Consider the following 12,818-nt stretch of genomic DNA (forward strand, 5'->3'; position numbering starts at 1 on the left):
GGAAACTCTCTGGTGTATGGAGGCCTTGCCCAATCACACTCACTTCAAGAGGTTTGAGGCATTCCATTAATTTCCCACCTAGGGTGGACTTGCTTTGAGGGAGTTTTGGGAACTTAACAGTTTCAGTTAACTTAACTGAAAAGCCATAAATATGGTAACCATATGTTTTGAATCTAAACTGGGCTTGGGGGACCTGGGTGGCTAAGTTGGTTAAATGTCCAAGTCTTGATCTTGGCTCAGGTCATGATCTCCCAGTTTGTGAGTTTGAGCCCCGTGTCGTGCTCTGGACTGACAGCTCGGGGCCTGCTTGGGATTCTCTCTCTCTCTCTCTCTCTCTCTCTCTCTCTCTCTGCCCCTCCTCCATTCACGTGCATGCACACTCAAAATAAACAAACACTAAAAATAAATAAATAAACTGGGCTTAATACTGGACTATTCCATAAATACAGGGCATATAATCATGGTCCAAAGAAGGCTGCAGGTCTAGGGCACCTGGCTGGCTCAGACAGTAGAGCGTGCAACTCTTGACCTTCAGAGTCATGAGTCTGAGCCCCACATTGGGCACGGAGCTTACCTAAAAACAAGAATAAGGCTGCAGGTCTATTCAGAAGGTTCAAGACAACTGATAGGAAAAGTGGAAGACTTGATTCAGATGACAACTTTCCTAAAGTAATTCAACTTGGGGGGGAGGGGAGTGGGGAGGAGGGGTGTGGTTCTTCCAGCAATACTGAGGCTAGAAATACCTGGAGAGAGACAGAGAGAGAGAGAGAGAGAGAGAGAGAGAATACAACAAGAAATATCTATCTATGTCTATGTCTAGAGGGAGAGAGACAGAGAGACAGAGAGACGGTACAGTGAAAAACCTGAGAAATGACTTGCCCCAAATGGCAAGAGCAGCAGAAGCAGAGTAAGAGCCCAAGACTCTGCCCCCAAGATAATGCCCTCGGCACTCTCATAACACCTCCCAGGAGCTGGACCTGAAAGGCCAAGTAGGGTGAGAGAAGTTTAAAGAGACAGAAGAAGCTAGAAGAGGAAACACATATGGAAAAGACAGAGGGGGCAAGCAGAGAAATGGATGAGAAGGGGATGAAGCCCCAAGTAGGGGCTCAGTGACAGAATGGATTATGAATTCATTCATTCAAAGTATTGGCTTTTTGGGGCGCCTGGGTGGCTTAGTCAGTTGAGCTTCCGACTCTTGGTTTTGGCTCAGGTCATGATCCCAGGGTTGTGGGATTGAGCCCCACGTCGGGCTACATGCTGAGGGCAGAGCCTGCTTGAGATTCTCTCTCTCTCTCTCTCTCTCTCTCTCTCTCTCTCTCTCTGTCTCTCTCTCCCTCTGCCCCTCTCCCCAACTCACACGCTCTCTCTCTCTAAAAGAAAAGTGTTAGCTTTTCAAGAATATTAACTCAAAACAAACTCCTGGTTTTCAGTTCACTTGGTCTGAATCACAGTAAGTTACTGCTACCCTTTCGATTGTTCTTCACCTGCTCTAATTCTTAAATCTTGAAAGGGTCAGCTCCAACAGCTCACCGAAATGGGGAAAAGAGAATTATCCTGTGAGTTTCTGGCAAAAGCAATTATATACGTGGGTTAAAAGACATCAAGCTAAGAACCACAGGTTCCCAGCTCCTAAGCCAGAGAAACTAAAGCCATCTGGCTGCTTGCTCAGTTCTAAGCAGAATACAACTCAGAGCTGCTACAGAGTCTCATTGGTTGACCAGCAGGCCACAAGCATCTGGCTTTTAGCAGTCCACATTTGTTATTAATGACAATTAGCCAATAATCTTTTTTAGCTATCACATGTTGGCAAGTTTTCTGTAATAAATTACCAACTCTTCAAAGAGAGGACTTTGTACTGGTCTGACCCAGCTGTCTTCTAGAAGACATTTGCTACTGTGACCAACTTTTAGGATACTCTATTCTTCTTGATTTTGAGAGCTCATCTACTGTGGTTCAAGGTGTGCTCTACCTCACGGAGAAACTGATTGGAGCAGGTCACTCCCATGATGCTCATAAATCACAACATTCTTCCCAGGCACCTGTCCTAAAGTCAACAGTGACCTGAACAGAGCTGTGATGCAGTCAGCAGGGAGCTCTCCAAAGGTGCAGAAAAGGCATCATCTCTTTTATCTCCCCCAAAGTGGTATCTTTCCCCCTTGTACTGTCATGTTTATCAGAATAATAAATTAATAATCTGACAAACCACCCTCCCGTTCTCATTGTATTTAACCAGCTTGAAATGCTGGATTCTTCAGTGCTGCATTTCTCTGCCAGCGACAATACTGGCAGCCTGGGATGTGCCAAGTTCTTGGCTCTCAATTGCAAAACAAAACAGTATAGGAGGGAGTTTGTGAGTTAGCTGATTTGCAAACACGACAGCAAGTCACTGCATAAACACTTGTTTTTGTGTACCTATCTTTTTCCCAGGCAGTTACCTGGATCCCATCCTGACAGCGGCCAAATGCGCTGCTCAAGTTACCCATGCTTCCTCCATTCACACTTAAGTGAGTTCAACTTATTTTGCATCATTAAGAAAGCAAAAAAAATAAAAAACAAAACAAAAACAAACAAACAAACAAACAAACAAAACCCCCAAACCTTCATTAAACAGTAATCACAGAGCCTCTCAGCGATTATGGTAGGAGAGTCACCAACGTCACTCAGAATCAACATCAGGTCCACAGTGTGTGTCCATAAGGGTACACGAAGATGCCATTCAAATGGAGCCAACTCGGGAATTAAGAGGAACGAAGACGCCACACTTACATATATGGGGGTTGGTTGAAATTTCCCAACGTGAGTTCATCCTGACTGCCTCTAAGTAAAAGGCAATCTGGGAATGTGGACATTCTTTCCACGCTCCCAACTCCAAATACCTGTTTACTAAGTAATCACACAAACCAACAACAACATATACTGGGCCGGACTGAATGTATGTGGCAAGCATTCGGACTGTTCACCAGAAGCCTACAAGGCAGGTTCTTCAATTTCCCATCTGCTTCCAGTTGAAGAATCCGAGGATCTGTACACTTATGTGACTTGTTAGTCCCAACGTGGTAAGAAACAGAGCCACCATCCGAATACAGATGCTCCTTATTCCAGAGCCTGTACTCTTACTCATTTTGCTAAATTCGCTTTCTGTATCAAAATAAAAACGGAATAAAACTTCTACATGACAAAAGATACTTAGGTGACCCCACGGAGCACTGGCAGTTTCTTTTCCATGTGTATCCCGCAAGGACCTTTCCATTAGAATGCTTCTGTGTGAACACTAACTTCCAACTTACCAAAATCCACGATGGAAGCACCCATCCTCTGGTAGAAAAAGGAGTTACAATCAAGAAGTTTCAATGAAACTGGAAAGAGGAAAAACTGTAAGGTTGTTTTTTGGGGTTTTCTGTTTGTTTGTTTGTTTTAACATTTTCATAGTATTGCAGGGTCAGACATTAGTAACCGAGCTTATCTAATCTAGTTCTTGCCCCAGGCGGGGTGATTTAAGTCATCCCATAGACAGGAAGGTTCATGCAATTTGTAAAGATCTTACTGAATCCTACCTAGCTGAGAGGCAAGTTAGAAGAATCTCTTGACTGAGGCTCTGCAAAGTGCTTTGGAGCTTTTTAGAGGAAAGGTACAGCACAAATGCAAATTAATAACAATATAAATCAACTCAATTCCCTTATGCATAAGCATCTAACCCAACGAAAGGAATACGCAAGGCCCCAGGCTACAATGCCAGTCTTCGTCGGAAAATATATTTATTATTGATAGTGAGTGAAGTAAAGATGTCAGTATTCATGATCGAGAAGAGGTTGTATAAGCCAAGGTTGCCTTTATGAGGATAAAAAATGCCTTATTTCACTTGTAATCATAAACATCATTCCAGTAAAAGAGGTACATTTTTCTCTCCTTTTTGTCTTACTTACATGATCACTATAATAAGTTAAAGTGAAGTAGCTCTTATATAGTAAGGGGAGAAAGGAACAAGAGAGAAACAACGTGCCACAGCCTAGACAATTCTACCCAGCACCGCTGGGCGGAGAGGGAGGTTTGGTGCCTCTCCCACCTCCCCACTCTAATTACCTTTGTCCCCCCTTCTACCCCCCACCATCCCAGACCCCAGCTTTGTTTGGTGAACGTTCACCAAACCATGGAGCCTGGTAAGAACAGAAAGTTAAAAAGGTGGAGGGGGTGCCTTTCTCTTTTAATGGTCATAAATGGGTTGACTAACACTGCAGTGTCCTTGCTGGCAGATACCTGATCTAGGCCTCGGCTTTTCACACTGCAGCTACTCAAACTGGGATGTGCTTCGGCTGAATCTGCTCTCTGGTGCTTCTCTTTAATCGTCTTCTCTTTAAATGGGTTACTTTCTCACTAGGAAAAAAAAAAAATGTTCTGCCTCTGGAATTAACGTTGAGGAGTTTTGCTTGTTCTAAAAGTTGAGTTTATCCTCCCTTCTCAAGCATGCTCTGCAAGAGAAAGAGAAAACATGGGTTTTAGCAGGAGGGACCGAAAAATGGCAGTAACTATTTAGTACTATTTGTATTACTTTTCAAAGATCTACTCAAAAACACAAAAAACAAGGTGTATGCTCCATGGTCTCAAAATATTATTACCTTTAAAGAACACCACTGCTTAATCATGTATAATCTCCAAATGACCCCACCCCCACCACCATATCAAGCTGAACCTTAAGAGTGAGCATGGTCTGGACTGCGGGGTCGGGGGTTGGGAGTGCCGGACATGTGTGTTCTCTCACTACTAGGGACATCTGGAAATGTGTGGGAGTATTTCTGGTGGCCACAGGGACTGGGGTGGAGTGGAGGTTAAACCCCAAAGGTTCTGAGAGGGTAAGAATCTCTCCCAGAAATCTCTGCTCACTCCAGGCAGAATGCAGATGTTCATGAGTTCATAATGCTGGATGGAGCTACAAAGATAAGTATCCATTCCCAAATTGCAAAAATGGCCCCTATATTCTATTTATTTATTTTTGTGAATGGGGGTAGGGGGTGGTAAATGGGAAGAATTCTCTAGTATCAGATTAAAACTCTCTAACTAGCCAGGACAGAAGATATATACTCTCTCCATTCTTAGGAAGCTTTAAAAGACAAAAGTGATGCTTTCCCATTTAGTTTTGAAATTACTTAGGAAGAAGAGGCTAGGTTGCCTCTAGCTCATCTGTTCACACTTTCTTCCCTAGATCCCCCATGCTTCCAGCCATTTACTCACTCAGCTCTTAACTGAGTTCCCACTAGGTAATCACTAGACTGAGTGAGGTGTTACAGGGAAACCAATAGACACGCCCATGGAAAATTAAGGTGTAATATAATGTAATAATTGGCTATTTTAAAAAACTTACTTGCTAAATACATGCTAAAAGTTGATTTTATTGAATAAGTAATACATACACACAGTGTAAAATTCAAGATTCAAGTATTTATTCAAGATAAAAGAATACAGAGAAAAAATAATTTTTGCCTCCCGCCTGTTTCCCAGTTTCTTGGGTATCCTTCCAGAGAAGGTAACAGTTTAAAAGAGGAGTGAGTGGTTCTGCCTCATTCAGAAGAAGAGAACTCTCTAGAGCTGGAGTGGTCAGAGGAGGCTTCTAAGAGACCTTTCAGACCATCTTTCAGAGTCTTTCAGAAGCTAGACAGAAGGTCCAGGAGTAGGTTGAGGAGGGGTGAGGGCAGGAAGCAGCGGCAACAATTCGGAGGTAGGAGAAAGCCCAGTATGTGTGGGGGGCAGAGGAGAGAGATGAGCAGAGCTAGAGGAAAAGCCTGGCAAAGATACTTCCTATTGGCCTCTGGGAAAAAACCTGATAATCCAACATGTCTTTAAATAGGAAAATGCCATTTAGGAAGGTTCCCCTGATGTCCATGGCCTAATGGATCCAAGAGATAAGAGTCTGGAGTGAAGAAGACCAGGGTGGAGGCAGATTAGGAATCAAGCAAGGGTGGGGATGAGAAATGGAGAGAACCATAAAAAGACAGGGGAAGGAAAAGAGAGGTGGTGATACCAAAGGTATGGTGATCCTCAGTGACAGAGACAATGGTGGTGCCACCAACAGAAAGAGAAAACAGTAGGAGGAGCCAGTTTGGGAATGAGGAAGGTGACTTAAATTTGGGGTTTGTAAAAAATCCCAGATGGAAATGTCTAGAAGGAAGTTGCAAACTTGAAAAGAGATGTCAACAGTCTTTAGAGATAAAGATTTAAGGCCAAAGATGAAGAATGATGACTGAAATAGAGAAGCAGAACAAAAAGAGTGGAAGGACAAATAAGAGAGCATGTTGGGTCACAAAAGCACAGGATGGATAGATTATCCTAAGGATTATCCTAACTCATCCTGGATTACACGTTTCTAAGGCTATGGCCACAGAGCACAAAAGAACAGATATGAAAGCAGGCAAACGAGTTTAGAGAGAACACATAGAAATGGTCATAAAGATGATACATTCAAGGAGGAAGTAAATTAGAAAAGCCAGATGCATCTAGAGAAAACAGGAAAGACAACACAGATAAAGCAGAGGATTGCTCAGCAGAGCTGTCTGGAAAACAAGCACTGAAACATGAGTTCTCTCTTAAACCCAGCATTCACATAAGCTCTGCATCCTTTGGAAAAATTAAAAGTTGAGCACCTACGATGTAAGAGTCAGACCAGACAATGTCCCAGTATCACAGCATCTCATTTATCCTCACCCACTTGAGGCTTGATCTGTATGAGACAACAACCACATGTCCAACTACTTGGACAGGAAACCATGGATTCCAGATATATAGATGACCTCACCACAACATCACACGTTAATATAAAATAGAAGTCAGTATGAAGCAGATTTATACCGAGCCCATCGAAAGGCATTTAATTATCGAAGAAAAATGATCACTTTATGAGTGATGCCATTTTGCACTTTGGAGTTATACACTCACTACTTTCTTCAACATACCAATGGGAACTTTAAGCAATTATCTTCCTGGTCAAGATTACATGGCTGTGCCTCATACTACAGTTTAGGTCTTATGGTTACAATCACTATATGACAACGTGTTACTCTTTTCAAATGTTGCAAAATAATCCGCACTGACCACAATGTAACTAAAGCAATAGCTAAAGAGTTCTTCCAGAGTCTAGGGAATCTTACTATTCTTCCTGCAACGCCATCCAAATACATAAGGGTAATTTTTTAGCCAGATTATGTAAGAATTTCAGACTCTCTTAAAATTTTTTAAAAATATGTATTTTTTAATCTTTACTTATATTTGAGAGAGAGAGACACACACTGTGAGCAGGGGAGGAGCAGAGAGAGAGGGAGACACAGAATCCAAAGCAGGTTCCAGGCTCCGAGCTATCAGCACAGAGCCTGACGCAGGGCTTGAATTCATGAACCGCGAGATCATGAACCGAGCTGAAGCTGGACGCTCAACCAACTGAACCACCCAGGCGCCCCTGGACTCTCTTAAATTTAAGAGAGACAAGCGAGGCCATGGCTGGTTTGAGGATCAGTGGGCCAGTCTAACAAAAAGACGAACAGGAACATTTTGGAGCAAGTACAAAACACAGAGAAATCACCACATTCACAGAATGGCCTGCTACATGTATTAAAATTCTAATTTTCAAAGATAGCACAGCAGTTCAGCTAATTCACGGGTGGCTCCTTGAAGACACAAGAACAAGGGAAGGTCTAGGGCTGGTCTACACACAGGCTGTAAACTGTAGTGGCACTCAGATGCCACCAAACGGTGGCAGAGGTCGGTACAAAACCTGCTCACTTTGGTCAGAGACAGCAATAAATACAACGTCAAGTTGAAATTTTTTAAAAACTAGACTGGCAAAACACTCTGTTATTACTGTATTGTAACTATGCAATAAAACCTGCTCAAAACCCAGGCCTGAGGACCTCTGGCTGGAGGGATCCCAAGGCCTGGAAAGGTCTGTGTCATTTAGTGTCACCTTATAGGTTCTCCCACAATCTCTGTATCGGTTCTGTAAGTAGCTGCTGTTGGGCTGAATTTCAACGCTGCATAAATTTAACACTGCATAAATTAACATAGGAAATTCCCCGAAGAATCAGGGAGAAGATTTGCAAGTTATAAAAAAAAATTGCTTCCTTCATTTAAGGAACTGCTAACACTTCATCTTAATGTGGAGAAAGAAATTCCTCGCATTTGCTCATCATTCACGTATATGGGCCTGCAGAAACCCCTTTTAAAAACAGCTGGGTAAACTACCAAAAGGAGGGGACGGCTCAGGCATCAGGACTGCTCTCTCCCCAAGTCTTTTCCTGATCCCAGCCACCGAGGAAGGAACAGCTGGCAGCTCGCACCATCAGACAAGAGCAGTGCCCTTGGAGACCAAAGATTGCTTGTCATTTCCATTTATTAATATGATCTTAACTGTTTTCCTCAAATATTTTTGTTACACAGTCATCTCATCAACTGTTTTCTGAATCATAGCTTTCTTGAAGGGGTTGACTATCACAGCCGTGTGTCAGCTACTGGATGTCTCAATATATTTAAGAAGAATTATGGCAACCCTGGATTGCTGAACAATACCCATGAAGAGAATAAAAATGTGTGTGTGTGTGTGTGTGTGTGTGTGTGTGTGTGTGTGTTTTAAAGATACCATTCAGAGTGCTTGTCTCTTGAGCTCACCCAACATCTCGCCAAGATTTCAACAGCCCCCCTGAAGCTGGATATGGAAGCGGGAAGGCTTACAGGGGAGAACTAAAATGGGAATGTGTCTGGGTATGCCTGAGTTTTTACCAAGGAGGGACATGAAAAGTGGGAGTAAAAGAAAGAGAGTGGTGAAGACACAGCGAGGAGACTCTGAGATAGAAGCAAAAGTAATCAATAAATTCAATTTATGAGGAGCACAAAGAGAGCCTTGCCCGTGCACCGAGCACACACTCCTGACCACCTGAAAATCTGATTAGCTAACTTACTGTGTTCTCACTCTCTGTCTGTCCCTGACCAGCAAGGGCTGTTCTTTATCCTGCTTCATGCATGGATCTGGTTTCATTCCTTCCGTGACAAATGTTCTGTGTAATATGCAAATTAAGTTACAGGTAATTAACTGTTTACACAACTTGCTGTAATAATAGACAAAACACTAACATACTGCGGTTCTAGCTCTTGAAGGATAAGCACTAGAAAAGAAATGCCTATTAGGAAGAAGGAGTCTATTACCATGGTAATATTTCTTCTATTAAACCCAGATTAAAAAAAAAGAAAACATCGTAAAGTGTCTATTAGTCTCAGAAAGTGGTTTTGAAACCACTTTCCTATGATAGAAGGGTTCCTATGATGGAAGAGACTGGGTTAACACACTTAAAGTTTGGAATTTAGTTTGCTTTGATGTGACTCCAAATCCAAAGGGCTGCCCCACCGAAGGACAGGAAATCTATTGTGGAACACCCACGTGTCATCCTGAATATGAGCAACCCAGCTCGGCAATTAATACATGTCATTAGGTGATGATGATAAAGAAGCCTTCAAACACAATAAAAACATGCTCCCATAGGTCTTCCCAGGGAATGAACCTTCTTGATTTATCTTTGTGCTCCCTGAAGGTGGGTGTGTGTGGACATCAGAAGAACCACATCAGGCGAGGGGCCCCTGCTGTGGGTCAGGAGAGAGCAGGGTGACTGAAGCAGCAGGGCCGAAAGAGGATCTAGCTACAACCCCGAGCTGGTCAGGGGACCATGTTGCCTTGGTTCAGTGCCTCTTTCCTCCCTCCTGCCAGCTCCTCACCCAGGGCTACCTACAGTTTCAAAGGAGAAAACAGGAGGGGAGAAAACAACTTCATTTTAAGAGGCTCCTGCCCTCTGTCCAAGACCTCTTCCAATTTGTTCCTGAGGCTGAACCAGGAACCAGTTCCCAGGGTTGGTCTGATTAGAGCTCTGCCACATGGCTCGGACCCGACAGGCAGTGATGGGAAGTGGCAGCCCCTCAACTCTCAAGAGGGAAAACAAAGACTTATTCTTATTAGCAGGACCTCTGAAGGTCAAAGGCCTCGAATGCAGTTTAGGCCAATGTGCTCTAGAGCTATGTTTGTCAAACTGTGGTGCACAGAGTTACTTGGGGAATTTGTTCAAACTTCAGATGTCCAGGTCCAACCTCAGACCTTCTGAACCATCATCTCCAGGGATGGGGCCAGGCAAGTGCATTCAAATATACTCCCCAGCTGATTTTGATGTTCCCCCATGTCTGAGACCTGGTATTATAGAAAACAGCACCCTGGGTTAGGCATCAGGAATGGGCTGTGCTGGTCTGGACTCTGCCCCATGTGCAGATGATCACTGAAACTCTGAGTGCAAATTTTTTCCAAGTGAAAAGATGGGATTAGGTCACATGATCACTAAGCTCTGTCCAGCTCTATTAAGTCATTCGGATGTTATTTACAGTCTGTCTGAAAACAATGAGAGAATACAGCTTACTCTAGCGCTGGGTTTTTTTGAACTATGATTTCAAAAGCAACAGTGACTACTGGGTTTCAGGCCTTCTTCACACTCCAATAACAGGGAAGTATTTGAGCCCTGGTCTAACATAAACCCACTACGGGGGGAGATAAAACACGATGTCCTTAAGAAGGCTGACACTTCCAGGGCACCTAGTGGCTCAGTCAGTTAAGCATCTGATTCTTGATTTCGGCTCAGGTCTTGATCTCATAGTTTGTGAGTTCAAGTCCTGCACTGGACTCCAGGCTGTCATTGTGAAGCCTGCTTGGGATTCTCTGTCTCTCTGCTTCTCCCCTGCTTGGTCTCTCTCTCAAAATAAATAAACTTACAAATTATGTAAAAAAAAAAAAAAGGGACGCCTGGGTGGCTCAGTCGGTTAAGCGGCCGACTTCGGCTCAGGTCGTGATCTCGTGGTCTGTGAGTTCGAGCCCTGTGCCGGGCTCTGTACTGACAGCTTGGGAGTCTGGAGCCTGCTTCTGTTTCTGTGTCTCCCTCTCTCTCTGCCCCTCCCCCATTCGCACTGTCTCTCTCTGCCTTTCAAAATGAATAAATGTTAAAAAAAATTATGTAAAAAAAAAAAAAAGGAAGAAAGAAAGAAAGAAAAATTATTAAAAGAAGGCTGATGCTTCCTGCCATGAAAAATTCCATCATATGCACCGATCTTTAAGTTTTTAATTTTGGAGGCTAACCATGGATAGGAGGCGTCATTTGTATTTTAGAAATGAAGAACTGGGTGCATTAGCATTGGGCTTAAGTAACTTCATATTAAGACCCAGCCTCATTTATCAGGGTCTTGACCTCACGCTCCCCCCCTACAGCTGGGTGGCTCTCTGACGTTCCCAATGATGCCAGAAGGAAGCACTGGCTTAAGGTGGGGATCGCCTCACTTACAAGATGTCCTCATTTTGATCCTTCCTTCAACTAAGTTGCTTACTTGGCTATTGACCCACTGCCCACTTATTGATTTACACTTCTGCTATGGTTTACCCTCTGACTGGCCTCCATCATCTGACTCCAGGCTCCACACTGACCTCTGTCCCTTGGCATCTCCTGGGTCCAGCCTTTGCTTTTAGTCCCCGTCTTTCCTCGGCTCTTCTGACCTGGCTTCCTGGCTCTGTCTCCACACTCCCTTTACCACCCATGATCCATGGTGGACAAGGTTAAAGCCATTGCACATGGGAGCCTAGGCTGGCTAGAGGGAGAGAGCCTGCATTTTCTAATGGAGTTTATTATCTGGAAGGCTACATTCTGCCAGGCAGTGCTGAGATAGCTGTTTTTCAGTACACTGCCTTAGAGAAACTGTTTTTACCCCCTCCTAGTTCATTCTGCCACCCTGGCTTCCCTGGGGTTGTCAGGAGTATGAGCTTCAAGGGAAGGGTATACGGCTGTGGGAGGCCAGGCAACAGGCAGGCCAATGAGAAGGGCAGCTGCTCTTCTGAAGTGAAAGTTTAAGGCTGACAAAAAAATCTAAGAGGCAGAGGCACAAGTGCTGGAGGTCCCCAAAGCAGCGGTGCTGCCTAGACCGAACAACAGGTCTCTTGACTGAAATGTGCTCATAAACGTGTGCTCCTGGGCACGTGGCCTCTTGCTCTCATGCAGGGAAGTAGAATTAGTGTCACAGTATCACAGCTAGAAGGTCCTCATAGGTCACCTGGTTCAAACCCACAATTTACCAAAGAAGAAACTGAAACCCAGGTCACCATGACTAGATCAGCTACTTAGCTACTAGATTAGCTAGTCTTTCCCATAAACCCTGCCTTCCAGCGAATACAGAATGTTCACCCTGAGGCTAGCCAGCTTCTGTACCATTCTGTCAGCAGCAGGGGTGGGAAAACACTTGGAATGCTCTGAATTGCCCCTTAAGAATGCTATCCCCGAAGCAGCCAGATGTTGCAAGAAAACAGCAAAGTGGTGGGGGATCCCAAGGAACACAGCAATGCAGATCTGAGAGGGGCCCTCTCTATACCCTTCCTTGCCTTTTGATAAAGAGAACTTGGGTCCATTTTGGTCCACTAGTGGCAAGTATCACTGGCTCCCCATCTCTCTCCCATCTTCTGTAGTCTCCTGTAAGGTAGGTGAACCAAGATTGAATAGGAATCAGGTTTTAATGGTGAGATCAGGTCATACAATCTTGGAGAGTTTATAGAAAGCTCTGAAGCTAAGCAGGTATGAGAAATAAAAGATACAATAGTCTATCAATCAATGTCCTCCTACATTTTTAAAAGATATACCTCATATAGCTGGCCCGTAGCTTTTAAGTCTTAGAAATAATAATTATAGCAATTTATTATCTCTCTACCCTTATGAAGAACATGTAACTTAATATACTGGAAATAAGAATCTAAATGTCTCATATGAACCCATGAG

The 12,818-nt window shown here is 43.7% G+C and overlaps 1 protein-coding gene across 3 annotated transcripts in view; it reads right to left on the minus strand.

Annotated features, from left to right (window-relative positions):
* Positions 1–3,725: 3,725 nt before the first annotated feature.
* The window catches only part of CHCHD3 (coiled-coil-helix-coiled-coil-helix domain containing 3), a 283,621-nt gene continuing 274,528 nt past the window's right edge, over positions 3,726–12,818 (minus strand). For all 3 annotated transcript variants that reach the window (XM_030308461.2, XM_030308462.1, XM_030308463.1), the window contains one exon: positions 3,726–4,466. In XM_030308461.2, the coding sequence (XP_030164321.1) occupies positions 4,443–4,466 (24 nt within the window). In that variant the 3' untranslated portion in view covers positions 3,726–4,442. The remainder of the gene's footprint in view (positions 4,467–12,818) is intronic.

This window comes from Lynx canadensis, chromosome A2, assembly GCF_007474595.2.
Source record: "Lynx canadensis isolate LIC74 chromosome A2, mLynCan4.pri.v2, whole genome shotgun sequence".
In the NCBI taxonomy this organism is placed as follows: Eukaryota; Metazoa; Chordata; class Mammalia; order Carnivora; family Felidae; genus Lynx; species Lynx canadensis.